The 14,230-nt window shown below is 38.8% G+C and overlaps 1 protein-coding gene across 2 annotated transcripts in view; it reads right to left on the reverse strand.

Annotated features, from left to right (window-relative positions):
- The window catches only part of LOC122556074 (D-beta-hydroxybutyrate dehydrogenase, mitochondrial-like), a 39,123-nt gene that overhangs the window by 8,570 nt on the left and 16,323 nt on the right, over positions 1–14,230 (reverse strand). The window contains exons 2-4 of one of the 2 annotated variants that reach the window (XM_087993448.1): positions 13,736–13,846; positions 8,004–8,139; positions 210–362 (exon numbers count right to left, since the gene is read on the reverse strand). In XM_087993448.1, the coding sequence (XP_087849574.1) occupies positions 210–362; positions 8,004–8,139; positions 13,736–13,846 (400 nt within the window). Of the gene's footprint in view, positions 1–209; positions 363–8,003; positions 8,146–13,735; positions 13,847–14,230 lie in introns of both variants that reach the window. The other variant, XM_043702504.2, reaches the window with a different exon arrangement.

Raw genomic sequence — 14,230 nt, forward strand, 5'->3', positions numbered from 1 at the left:
ACCCTATCAACCTGGGTGGCAGCTTTCAGGGATCTATGCACATGCATACAGAGATCTCTCTGCTCGTCCACACTACCAAGAATCTTGACATTAGCCCAGTACTCTGTATTCCTGTTACTCCTTCCAAAGTTTTTGTGTTTATTAAAATTTTCTTGAAGTATTTTCTCTAGCTGACAATAATTTGAGAGTTTGAACCCACTTTTACTCACCTCTTGCTCTCCGGATTAGGGGGAGGAAAGCTTTAGTTACTCGGATCATTCCCCACAAGTTAACATCTGCAATATCCTTGTAACGTGCCAAACTTGTGAATTCCACTTCTCCAAAGGTTGAGATGCCAGCATTGTTTACCACACCCCAGAGACCTGAGTAAAGGAAACAATGCATTTGGTCATCACAATATGTTTGGGTACGATATATAACATCTTTGATCTATCAGACCATGGATATCTAAGGAGAACAGACGTTTTTAAAAATGGCTGGAGCTGACCTGCAGTTCTATATCACTCTCAAATTTCTTCTTGAATTCTCACCATTTTTGATCAAATATAATTGTCACTTCTTTGTGCCACTGTGGTAATGTTACATTGTACTGCCTTCATTAGAGTTTTACTTCATTGATCAACAAATATAACCTTTGTCGGCACTCCAAGAGGAAGAATGTGGTGAAGGATAACCATGGAGCAGTGTTCATGTTGGCATGGAGCTGTTGATTTAGAGGACAACCCCAAAGAATGGACAATCTGCAGGCAGTCAATACATGTAACATTTTGTAAATTCCACTTTGGAAACAGAACCAGTCTGACTCAAGATCAGGATACAGACAGACTCTGACCTCGTACCTTTCACACATTGTCTGAGCTGAGATGCTACCTTTTGTTATAAAACCTTAAGCTATCTCGAGAAGGTGACTTAAAAGAAGTTCTGGGATTTACATATTAATGAACCGAAACCTGCAATCCATTCTAAAAGATGAAAGACTTAACAAACAATCCAGGTTTGTTCAATATATCATTTCAGTTGCACAACACTGAAACCTTGTGCTATAAATTCATTGTCTGATGAAGCAACAGTACTCTGAAAGCCAGTGCTTCCAAATAAACCTGTTGGACTATAACCTGTTGTGTGATATTTAACAAATATAGAAGTTTTCTATTGCTGGCAAAAGAAAGCACTTGTCAGGGAATCAATACATACATAGTAAAAATATCATTTTCCATTAACTTTGTATCTCTTGAAAATTGTCCTGATAAGTGCAAGATGAAAGCCTTCAAACTGCATCTTCTTCCAGCAACACTTATGTGCTATACTACCAAACGTGTGTTAATCTACAATTTTCAACAGATTTCCACCACAAGCAGTTTTGCAGCTGATGAAAAGACAGCAAAATGCAATTATGAGCCTGCATGAGGGGATAGGTAAATCCTCATAAATTTTATAAATTATTTGTTCATGGGGTGTGGATGTCATTGGCTAGGTCAGTATTTACTGCACATCCCTAATTGCCCCTCAGAAAGTAGTGGGAAACCTCTTCCTTGAATCACTGCATTCCATTCAGTTGCAGGGAACAGAATGGTAGGCATACCTACAGTGCTGTTAGGAAGACAGTTCTACTTTTGACCCAGCAGCAGCAAAGGTGATATATTTTCAAACCAGGGCACTATATAGCTTAGTGGGGAACCTGCATGTGTTGTTCCTATGTATCTGCTTCTCTTACTCTTCTAGGTGGGAGGGGTCAGACATTTGGAAGATGGTTCTGAAGGATCTAGGTAAGTTGCTGCAGTTCACCTTGTAGATGGTACACACAGCTGCTATTGTGTGTTGGTGGTGGAAGGATGATAGATAAAGTGCTGCTCAAGCAGACTGCTCGTCCTGGATGTTGCTGAGCTTCCAGGGTGTTACTGAAGCTGTATTCATCTAGACAAGTGAAGAATATTCCATCATACTCCTAATTTGCATCTTGTATTGGTGAACACTCTTTAGGAAGTCAGAAGGTGTCATATATGCCTCAGAATTCCGAGTCTGACTGTTCTTGTAGGAGAAAGTGAGGACTGCAGATGCTGGAGATCAGAGCTGAAAAGCGCAGCAGGTCAGGCAGCATCCAAGGAGCAGGAGAATTGACATTTTGGGCATGAGCCCTTCTTCAGGCTGTTCTTGTAGCCACAGTATTTATATGGTCTAGCTCAGGTTCTAGTCAATTGTAATCCCTATGATGCTGATCGCTGGTAATGCCACAAAACGTCAAGGGAGAAGGTCAGATTCTCTCTTGTTGGAGATGGCCATTACCCAGCGTTTGTGTGACATGAATGCTTCTTGCTCTATATCAGCACAAGGTCTGTATGCATATGGACATCAATGGTTTCAAGAAGTCCTGAATGTGAAATTATCAGGGTACATCTCCACTGCTGACCTTATGACGAAAGAAAGGTCACTGATGAAGCAGCTGAAGATAGGCAAAAGTGAGGACTGCAGATGCTGGAAAACAGAGTTCACATCAGAGTGGTGCTAGAAAAGCACAGCAGGTCAGGCAGCATCCTCGGATGCTGCCTGACCTGCTGTGCTTTTCCAGCACCACTCTGATGCAAAAACAAAAAGCAGCTGAAGATGATTGGGCCTAGGATACTACCCTGAGCAAATCCTGGATTGATGTCTTGGGACTGAGATGATTGACCTCCAATAACCACAACAACTTCATCTGTGATTAGTATGACACCAACCAGCAGAGTATTTTTGCTCTGATTCCCACTGACTCCAGTTTTACACAGGATATGTTACCATACTCAGTCAAATGAGGTGTTGATACCAAAGGCAGAAACCCGCTGCCAATCACTGTAGTTCTGATCTTTTCCCCTTTTCTTTGGGATCAAGGCTGTAATGTGATCTGGAGCTAAGTAGTTCAGGCAGAATACAAACTGGGTATCAATGAGTAGGTTAGTGCTGATTGATAGCATTGTTGATGATAACGTCTTTCACTTTACTGATGCTCGAGATAGACTGATGGGGCGGTAATTGGCCAGGTTGGATCTCTGTCTTGCTTTATGTTTACAGACATACCCAGGCAATTTTTCACGTTGTCAGGTAAATGCTTGTATTATAGCTGTAATGGAACAGTTTGGATAGAGACATAGCCAATTCTGGAGAAAAAAACCTTCAATACTATTGCCAGAATATTGTCAAGACCCACAGAGTTTGCAGTATCTGATATCTGCAGCCACTTCCTTATTTCACACAAAGTAAATCAAATTACTGAAGATTGTGTCTGTGATGCTGGGCACCAGAGGAGAAGACTGAAATGAATTATCCTTCAGCACTTCTGCTTAAGCCACAAACATGCTGGATTTCCCCTGTCTTTGAAGCTGGGGTTACTTGTGAATCCTCTTCCTGTTAGTTGTTTAATTGTCCACTACAAGTCACATCCGAGTCTGGCAGAACTGCAGAGCTTAGAACCAATCCACTGATTTGTGGGAGCACTGGAGTCAATGGGAAATCAAGGTAAAAATATTCTGCTGCTCTGCCTATTGCATACTGTTTGCATGCAACTGATCCTGCAACATAGCTTCACCAGGTTGACATCACATTAAATATCATTTTACTCATTGTTGCTGCTCCATCTGATACAACAGAGTAGCTTTCGAGTTCATTGCAGGAGGCGTTTAAGAGATATCACAATTAGTTTAAACGTAATCTTTAAGCTGCAGACAGTAAAGTCTTTTAGCAATTATTTTTAATAATAATTGAAATAATGCAATAATAATATAAAGCCAAGCTGTAAACTATGTTAGTAGTTTATGGACTGGAATATTATTAACTGTGGAAATCAAGTGGTCAGCTCAGATTGCAGGATGAGTTGGATTACTTCCCTATATTTCATTTTGCAACACTGGAACATCACCAGACAACAAAGAGATAAATACAGGACAAATGAGCTGATATCATTCACAAGGGAGTTTGACAGAACTGTTGCTTTAAAAGAGATTGGTATTTTGTCATCTTGCAATTTCCTCAAAGTCCATTTCATTTGCTTTACATCTGGTCGTTGTATGAGACACAATAATAGTGGAATATTTAACCACTAATAGAAACCAATCCCTATTGTGAACTCTGTAACAGATTCAGATATGAGCACAAATCATAAAGACCATTGGTATTCATGAGTCTAAAGTTCTACACAAACATGCTACACTTACCAAAAGCCAAGTCTCAAATTACTCTCACACTATATCCCAAATTGTTACCCAATTTGCAGTTAAATGAGTCAATATTAACAGCTCATGATGTATTGTTTTCAATTTCCTCCAATCCTGATTGGCCAGAGATGCCAGGTTCATTTGCCTGTCACTAGGTCCATCCTCACATGCACGGTTCCTCACACTGTCAATGTCATTGGTGAGTGCCTACCAGGTGATGCTGAGGATCTAAAATTAGAATTTAGGCTGTTGTCAGAAGCAACAAGTATATGTAGATTTTTATTAACCACAAAATGGCTTCTCAATTTAAAATAACACAACAAAATGGCTGCAAATAATCATTCGACTCTGTGAACTTGAACTGATGCTTTGCTAAGCTGGTTGTATTTAGAGAGATAAGAGAAAACAATGGAGTTTTCATAATATGAATCATAAGACAGTGATTTGGTATTCGAACTAACCTTGAACTGCTACCATGACATGACGATTTATGTAATTAAGACCCCTTTCCCATGGAATATCCTTGGATTAGCCTGCTGTCAATCATGTCACCTTATTACATTTGATTGGTCCTTTCTTGTAATTAAGGCTATACTGTCTCTTAAAAAACATATAAATAATGTGTAATTTTTGAATATAATGGCGCCATTTCTCCACGGAACACAGAGGCTTTTAACCTCTGTGTGCTGGATAAATCTGCGCCAGGCTGCCTTAATTTATTAAACTGATAACCTTGCTTTAAACAGACCGTACTCCTAATGATTCTTTTGACTGATCTTGAACCGAGAGGCCCCTTTGGAGGGGTCAACATCTTCAATGCCAGTATGAGTTTGCATCTGAGATCCTGTCTGCTGCTCCTTCTGCCTCTCTCCTGAACCCTGATCAGCCCTCTTGCAGAAAGGAAAGAATGAGGTTTTCAGCAGCAGATGATCAATATTTAACAGATGAAGCCAAGGATTTTGTAGATGCCTCACTGACAGTTTATCTTCCATATGAATGCGTTATGCATGGTGAGGTTGAGGCTGAGTGCCAAAATTATCTCTAGATTGGTTACATCAAGATCTGCAACTCAAATAAATAACAGCAATACATGCTAGACCAAGTCAAAGTAACCAAATACACAGATACCAACTTAAAACATAGCTGGAAACAGTGTTATACAATATACAACACCATTTGTTATGTAAAAAAGATCTAAACTACCAGTTACAACAATTCAGTGCATTACACATAGATTGAGAGTTATAAGAAAATACAACACAGAAGCTATTTGGTCATCGGGACTGGGTAATTTGCAGAATAATCTAGTTTAAGCCACTTAGTGATGCCTTTCACCTATCACTATATTTTTTTTCTTTCTAAAGTATTTATCCACTTCTCTTTTGAAAGCTACAATTACTTTGCTTCTACTAATTATGTGTCCATCCATTTCATGCCCTAAACACTCACTGCATTAAAAAGCTTCTCGCCATGTTGCCTTTAATGCTTTTGCTAATCACATTACATTACATTACATTACAGTGTGGAAACAGGCCCTTAGGCCCAACAAGCCCACACCGACGCGCAAATCACCCATACCCCTACATTTACCCCTTACCTAACACTACGGGCAATTTAGCATGGCCAATTCACCTAACCTGCACATCTTTGGACTGTGGGAGGAAACCGGAGCACCCGGAGGAAACCCACGCAGACACGGGGAGAATGTGCAAACTCCACACAGTCAGTCGCCTGAGGCAGGAATTGAACCCAGGTCTCTGGCGCTGTGAGGCCTTAAACAATATCACCTGATTATTGACCCTTCGACGTATATAAAGTTTCTCTTTATTCATCCTATCAAATGCTTCAAGATTTTAAATAATTCCAACAAATTGCCTCAGAACGTCTCTTAAACAGCAAGAGCATTGGCTACTTGCCTTTGCCAGCTGTTCCACCTCACCAAATTACTAACAGCACCAATGTTGCCATTTTCCTCTATAGCAAGGAGAATTAAGAGGGCTTCTACTCCCTCAATGTGTCACTAGCTACCCAATATCATGTGTGTCCATGATAGAAGTAATTTTGGTTCATTCACACAGACACACTAATATGCAAAAATGATTTGAAAAGGACAGTCATATGAAAGACTGCATTCTGTAAGATATGGGATATGTGCTGTGACCATGCAAGATTATACCCTTGGTTCCCATATCCCCATATTCAACAGCAATCAAGAACTGAGTGTTCAAAGCAATCTCCTGATGCTTTGATCATTCAGTTGGAGATTTGCCTTATTTCTCTGAGAAAACTGGAAACTTAGCTGCAATAGACACCTTCTATTCCACATACAAGGTGTGCTTTTGTTTCATAACTTCATTTATATCATTATACAACTCTGTTGAATAATGTACAATTTAACAAGTTTCTCTCCTAGATGTCGCTGACTCATGAATAAAGCCTTTTTCTTTACCAAATATCATACTCTTTTCTGCTGTACTAAATATTGTGCACTGATTGCTACTCATTGCAATCTCTCTTCCAACTTTGTGATCAACAGCATCATTAGAATTCTCAATCACATTGCACATTAGTTTCTGGTGAAGGACATAGATCGTGTTAAATATCAATGGCAGTTCCCAATATTCAATCCCTAAACTTATAGCAACCACATTCTGAATATCAACCATGGAAATGACAGTCCCACAGTGGCTGCTGCAGTTGTATTATCATGCATGGATACATCAATCGCAGTGTTTCATTTCCAGTCTTGCACGCTAAGCTCAAACTCTCTGTTGTGGTTTAACAAAAAATATTTGTCTATATCATGTTAACCTTAATATCAAATAAATGTGATCATTCCAGTTTTAACAGTCATGTAAAATATTCATAATTGCTTTAAGAAATGTCTTGGACAGTAGATATCAGTGTAGAAAGTGTAACCACTAAACCTAAACCTAAATCTAAATTTAAAAATAACATGAATGAAGAAAGCTGTAAATCTATGGTGTCTTCATCCAACAACCTGTACTTTTTATTCAAAAAACAAACATACCTTGTGTTTGAATTAAAAAGCACTACAATGTTGTGCTATAACCCTTGGAACCCCTTGAATCCAGGTAGATGGGAGAAACATCTCTTGCCATCGGCTGTAATGGTTATATTCAATTTGAATTTTGGATTTGAATTGATTCTAAGTCTTTGTGAATCCACAACATAAACCATTAACAACTTTGGCATAAACTGACTGCTTCAGTCAGCCAGAGAACTACTGCAATGGAAAATGGAGTACTAACACTATAGAGATACTTCTGAAAATGTTAGAAGTCTGTTATTTAGGATTTTTTTTTGCAGAATGTCAACGTGTATGATGAAACTTTGATAATGATCAGAAAGTAACTATTGATATCAAAGTTCCACAGGAAAAAATTAAATGTGTGGTTCACTCTGATGATGTTCTGCACTATCAGGCTACTGGTAAGATTTTATTCTGCTGCACTGTAAAACTCATGAATAATCTATCTGGATCTCATAGGAAACATGATGTTTAGTAATGGAAAAAGAAAAACCATAAAATAGCCTTGGAAAATAACTATGTGTTTTTAAAGAAGGTCAATTTGAAATATAGTTATGTTTTAGACCAAATCAAGTCAAAGGGAGGATAAAACCACAAAGAAAATGACCTCTTCATCACTACAACAAATCCAACCTCAATTAATCACTACCTCACTTACTGACTAATATTAAAACTTACATCTCAGAGAGAGTGGACTTGCAATATATTTTGTTAAATTATCCTATTGATATGACCAGATCCAATTTGAAATGGAACCCACATCATACCCTTCTCAGGTTCCTTCAACTGGCTCTTTACAAAATCCACGGCCTGTCGCACCTCCTCATCTGTGCATACGTTCATTTGAAGAACTTTCATACGTTCACATTTCATCTTCTCAAGTGTTTGAGCACCTTCTCCATTCTTATCCTTCCAAAGAAAAATATAATTACTGCCATTTTTCAACTGCTAAATGAAACAAAAACAAGTTTCTTCTTGGTTCAGGGTAGATATATTTAGTGGAGTCACAACAAACAATAGAACAGAAAGATCCCAGGTTCAATGGTGAACCTGTGCAATTAGCTAAACTTGTCCATTTTGCGGTGGAATGCAACCAGTGATCCCTATAGTCCCAAAACAGAATATTCGGCTGGGTTTCACAAGGTAAATGCTGCTCAGTGACCTCACTAAAAAGTGCACAGATGTGAATGTTGAATAAGATGAATAGACTTTATTAACTGGATTCACAATCTAATAGTCTGCCAAAGCTCATTGTCTAAACTCATGACTAAAGAATGGTCATTTGAGCATGGTACCAAAGGGGAAAGACCCAAGAAAACAGCCAACAGGAGTCTGCTTCTACAAAGATGCTATCAAATTTACTGCATAAGCTTCATTCTCAATATCTAATCTAGGCTAATATTTTACAGGTAAGTTATGACATTTTTTTAAAGAAGTATCTACATTTTGCTAAATTTATATTTCATTTTGGGATTTCTTGCCAAATTTCACACTTCTTTGGATATTTTTTGTAGAAACAGACTCCTGTTGGCTATTGTCATGGGTCTTTCCCCTTTGGTACCATGCTCAAATGACCATTCTTTAGTCATGAGTTTAGACAATGAGCTTTGGCAGACTATTAGATTATGAATCTGGTTGGTAAAGTCCACAAGACCGAAAGACATAGGAGCAGAAATTAGGCCATCCAACCCATCGAGTCTGCTCCGCCATACAATCATGGCTGATAAGTTACTCAAACCCATTCTCCCACTTTCTCCCCGTAACCCTTGGTCCCCTGAATACTCAAGAACCTGTCTAATTAAGTCTTTAATATACTCAATGACCTGGCCTCCACTTAGATTCACCACTCTCTGGCTCAAGAAGTTTCTTGTTATCTCCATTCTAAAACACCTTCTCCTTTTAAGGCTATTCCTTCAAATCCTAATCTCTCCTACCAATGGAAACATCTTCCCAACATCTACTCTGTCCAGAACATTCAGCATTCATGTTGCAATAGCCCCCCCATCATCCATTATAATACCAGTATAAATCCAGGGATCTCAAACGTTTCTCATATGTTACGATTTTCACGCCTGAGACCTTTCTCGTGAGTCTCCTATGAACACGCTCCAAGGCCAATACATTCTTCCTGAGATATGGGGCCAAACTGCACACAATACTCTAAGTGTAGTCTGACCAAAGCCTTATGGAGCCTCTGAAGTACAATCAAATCTCCATTAAAATAATTTTACTGTGGAAATCTCAAAATAAATATATGAGAAATAATAAATAATGACAATAAATAGCCATTCTGTTCCGACAAATTTCATTCTTCATGTAAGTGTTTTAAAAATAAATGTGCACTCTTGGCACTATGGTGTCATTATATTTCCCATTCCTGCCCTTGTATAAATAAGTAATAAAAATATTATCACTAGAAGATGCAGCAAGCTCCATTTTGAGAAACAGAATTTGAGGAATTTAATATGGTAACTATTGAATGCTTGGTAGGTAAAAGATAACTTTGGACCCACGGTTCCCGAAGCTCTTTACCACTGATGCTTTCCTCATGTCATTTCTGAACCTGCTTAAGCCTAATTAATAGAGACTGGTCACTTTGATTTGCCAACAACTCTATTTTGTTAAACGTAAACTATCAGAAAGTGAACTAAACGGATCTTGGTTGTTTTTTTAAAAATCTCAGAATTCCCTTGTTCCTATGCTCATTCCCAGTAGTGTCTTTTTATTACTAAATCGACCAAATTTCAAATTTATGGACACATGCTTAAGACACGAAATAGGAAAAAAGCATTGCTCGGAGTAAACTTCAAGGCCAGCAATAAATAAATGCTGAAAATAAACAGCAGTTCTGATAATTGTCTCTCTCCCCCCCCCCCCCGCCCCCCCCCGTCGATTGAAAATTATCACAGTCAGATTGACCACCCACTTTACACATAGCCTGATTATATTTTCCATTGACTTCACAGGAAAGTACACAAATTAGTCCAAATAAGGTACAGATCATGTGGAGGAGGAGAAAGTGAGGAACTGCAGATGCTGGAGATGAGAGTCGAAGAGTGTGATGCTGGAAATTGAAAAGGAGATGTGACTGTGGTAGCAGGTCTGCTTTAGGACATGGCTGAAGAGCTTCAGGACAGAGGAGATGACCTGAGGGGTGCAGCGAGAGAGAGAGACTCACTGAGTTCCTTGTAGAGGAAGGAGGAGAACTTCTTCAAGGTTGGTATCCTTGGAAGAAGAGTAAGGTTATAATCAACTAGGACAAAGTAAGGACTGCAGATGCTGGAGATGAGAGTCAAAGAGTGTGGTGCTGAAAATTTAAAAGGAGATATGACTGTGGTAGCGAGTCTGCTTCAGGACGTGGCTGAAGAGCTTCATGAAGGGCTTATGCCCAAAACCTCGACTCTCCTGCTCCTCGGATGATGCCTGACCGGCTGTGCTTTTCCAGCACCACACAATCTTCGACACGGGTCATATTGAGCACTAATATAAAACATGGCTCATAAGTAATACTTGCCATGAAATAAGCCACTGGATTTCGTGTAGGGACTTTTATCTTATCTATCTAGATATTTTAACAAGGCAGCTTAAATAATTTACAAATCTGGTCTGATAAACACAATGACTGATTTTTCTTTCTCCAGACAAACAGCACACAAATGATATGAAAAATGTGCTACAGTTTTGAACTTAATGGCATTAATAAGAATGCACATTCAATACTTTAGTGATTTGAATCATAAAGTTTGTTTAGTGATTAGATTAGATTAGATTAGATTTGATTACTTTCAGTGTGGAAACATGCCCTTCGGCCCAACAAGTCCACACCGACCCGTCAAAGCGCAACCCACCCAAACCCATTCCCCTACATTTACCCCACCACCTAACACTACGGGCAATTTAGCATGGCTAATTCACCTAACCTGCACATTTTTGGACTGTGGGAGGAAACCAGAACACCTGGAGGAAACCTATGCAGACACGGGGAGAATGTGCAAACTCCACACAGATAGAAGCCTGAGGCGGGAATTGAACTGGAACTTTGCAAATTTTAGTTTACTTGCAGCATTTTATCATTTAATTCATATCACAATTACAATACACGTTTTATTTTTATTTGTTGACAGGTTGTTTGCATCAAAGTTAGCAATTGCTGGCCATCCCTAAATGCCAGGAGGAGCTGGACATCCTTCATGAACCACTGAAGAGTTTTTGTCAGGCTGGACCGTTTCAGAAAGTCTGGGAGTATCTTAAGAACAGATTGGTTAAGGACAGCAGATTGATTTCGCTTTAGTGAACCAGATGGTTTTCAATGAAAATTTGGTAATTTCATGGTTACCAATACTCTTACTAACAGGAGGTTGGTTAGGCCACTTTTGGAATATTGTGTACGGTTCTGGTCTTCTTCCTATCGGAATGATGTTGTAAAACTTGAAAGGGTTCAGAAAATATTTACAAGGATGTTGCCAGAGTTGGAGGATTTGAGCTGTAGGGAGAGGCTGTATAGGCTGGGGCTCTTTTCCCTGGAGCATTGGAGGCTGAGGGGTGACCTTACAGAGGCTTATAAAATCATGAGGGGCATGGATAGGATAAACAGACAAGATCTCTTCCCTGGGGTTAGGGAGTCCAGAACTAAGGGCACAGGTTCAGGGTGAGAGGGGAAAGATATAAAAGGGACCTAAGGGGCAACTTTTTCACGCAGAGAGTGGTGCATGTATGGAATGAGCTGCCAGAGGAAGTGGTGGAGGCTGGTACAATTATAGCATTTAAAAGGCAGCTGAATGGGTGTATGAATAGGAAGGGTTTAGAGGGATATGGGCTTAGTGCTGCATTAGGTTAGGCTATCTGGTCGGCATGGACAAACTGGACTAAAGGGTCTGTTTCCATGTTGTACATCCCTATAACTCTGTAACTGAATTTAAGTTCCCAAGCTCCAATGGGGGGATTTGAACTCATGTCTCCAGATAAAGTAGTCTTTGGATTATTAGTTTGACAACATAATTACTTTGCTACTGTATCCCATATACATATTGTTATGGTCCTGACAGCGTTGCATGCAATTTGCCACTACTCCTGCCAGGAAATCAGCTGACATGGTATGCCATGCTTATCTGTCTTGCACCATCCTCACATGGCTATTGTACCTCATCTGCAACAACACCACCCAACCATATCCAATTTGACTTTTTTTGCCTCTTCACTTTGCCCTCTATAAGAGATCTCTACAGCTTTTCAACTCTGGTAAAATGGCTGAAATACTGACATTTTGTTTTCTAGGTGCACATTGGATGGCATGTACTTTATTAGCTTGAACTGCAAAGCACTCGGCTTTTTATTATATTTTCAAAAAGAAGAGGAATGGAAAATAAAAATGGTTTTAGCATGCATCCTAAGTGTTTGACTGTGTAGAGGCCAAACAGATTATGAAACACATCATCGAAACTCTATGTAGTTAAAGTGCGGAGATGGAAGAATGAAGAGAGTGAATTCAACATCAGGAGTAGAATCACAAGCATGACTCAGAATGAGCTAGGACGTACCACAGTCAGACAGGAACATAATTTGTTGTTCTTACTCAAGTTAGGGTGGCAATGCCAAAGTTTAATCAAGTTCAAAGTGAGTTCACAGTAAGTAATTCTGTGTTTGCATGACAGAAGTGGAGAGATTTAAAATGCAACTCCAGCTCCCAAAAAAAGGCAAAAGGCAAAAATGTTTCAAAAAGTATGCATTTAAACATTCACATCAGACTTGCACTGTTCTGATTTTCAACCTATACGGGTTCTGGGATGCTGTGAAATTTTGAGACAGTAGTTATTTTATTGCTGTATTTTTGATTGTGTTTTAAAAAAATATATAAACTAATGGAAACCAAGATATCTGCATCTTACCTTCACAGTATTTTTGACACTAGGGTTATGGGTTCTACTGTTTTCTTCATTTGTACGTACATTGAAAACTGGAAAAAGTTACATGTGGGGCCAATTTACCTATGCGTGCTGATGACAGCATGGTAACCCTGCACCATGTCTGTTTAAAGAAACAGAAAATCTAAGGAAGAAATTGAGTATGAAAATAGCTTAGAATAGAGTTTCTTTACGTCTGGAATGAGAGGTAAAAAAATTAAATCCAAACTTTAAAAAAAAAGGATTCTTAGCATGGCAATATTGTCAAGTTATATTTATTGATAAAAGTATTTCCATTTAAGTGTCATTGCCAAGTGCTACTCAAACACTCAAACTTTCGAATGCAGGTCAATGCCCTTAAACATTAACTCTGTTTTTCTCTTCAGATGTTCCAAAAACTGCTTAGCGTTTCCAAAAATTTCTGCTTCTCAAGCAAAGCTTTCTAAATCACGTCCAAACCAACAGTGTTGCTCCAACGTTTACATCTCCCACAACTTTTGTCATCAAAAATGTAATTGGCCAAATTAGAAAACAAGATGCTTTTGAATTTCTTCACTCCAAAGGCCAAGCAGAACAAATAGAACACGTCACAGACTCACCTTTAAGAGGCAACAGGCAAAGACCGTAAAGCCTTTGCTGTGTAGATGCTTGGCCAGAGCAAACCCAATTCCTTTATCACATCCTGTGATCAAGACGGCTTTGTCCTTAATCTAGAAACAAGGATCACCAATAACGTAAATGTGTTAATTTTACATGAATTTAGGAACACACCTCACCCTCCAACAAAATTAGCTATGAAATATTACTATAAAAAATAAATACTCTGATTGTCCTTGAGCTACCAAACAATTTAAACCGAGTAAACTACTGTTACATAATTAAATGCATTATATTTACTAGCTGAATACTGGCAAATGGCATTAGAATGAAGATTTTGATCATGATTTTCAAAGCATTAGACTCATTACACAGACTTGTTGCATATCAAAATAGGGGATCAGTCTTCATGTGCAAGTCCTGAGTAAATAATCCTAAAATAATTACAGGAAGTGACTTAGTTCAGAAAAATCCTGCAAGACCTTGCAAATTCAGTA

This window comes from Chiloscyllium plagiosum, unplaced genomic scaffold (genome assembly GCF_037043375.1).
Source record: "Chiloscyllium plagiosum isolate Xiang-an unplaced genomic scaffold, Cpla_swu_hap1 HiC_scaffold_13, whole genome shotgun sequence".
NCBI classification, from domain to species: domain Eukaryota; kingdom Metazoa; phylum Chordata; class Chondrichthyes; order Orectolobiformes; family Hemiscylliidae; genus Chiloscyllium; species Chiloscyllium plagiosum.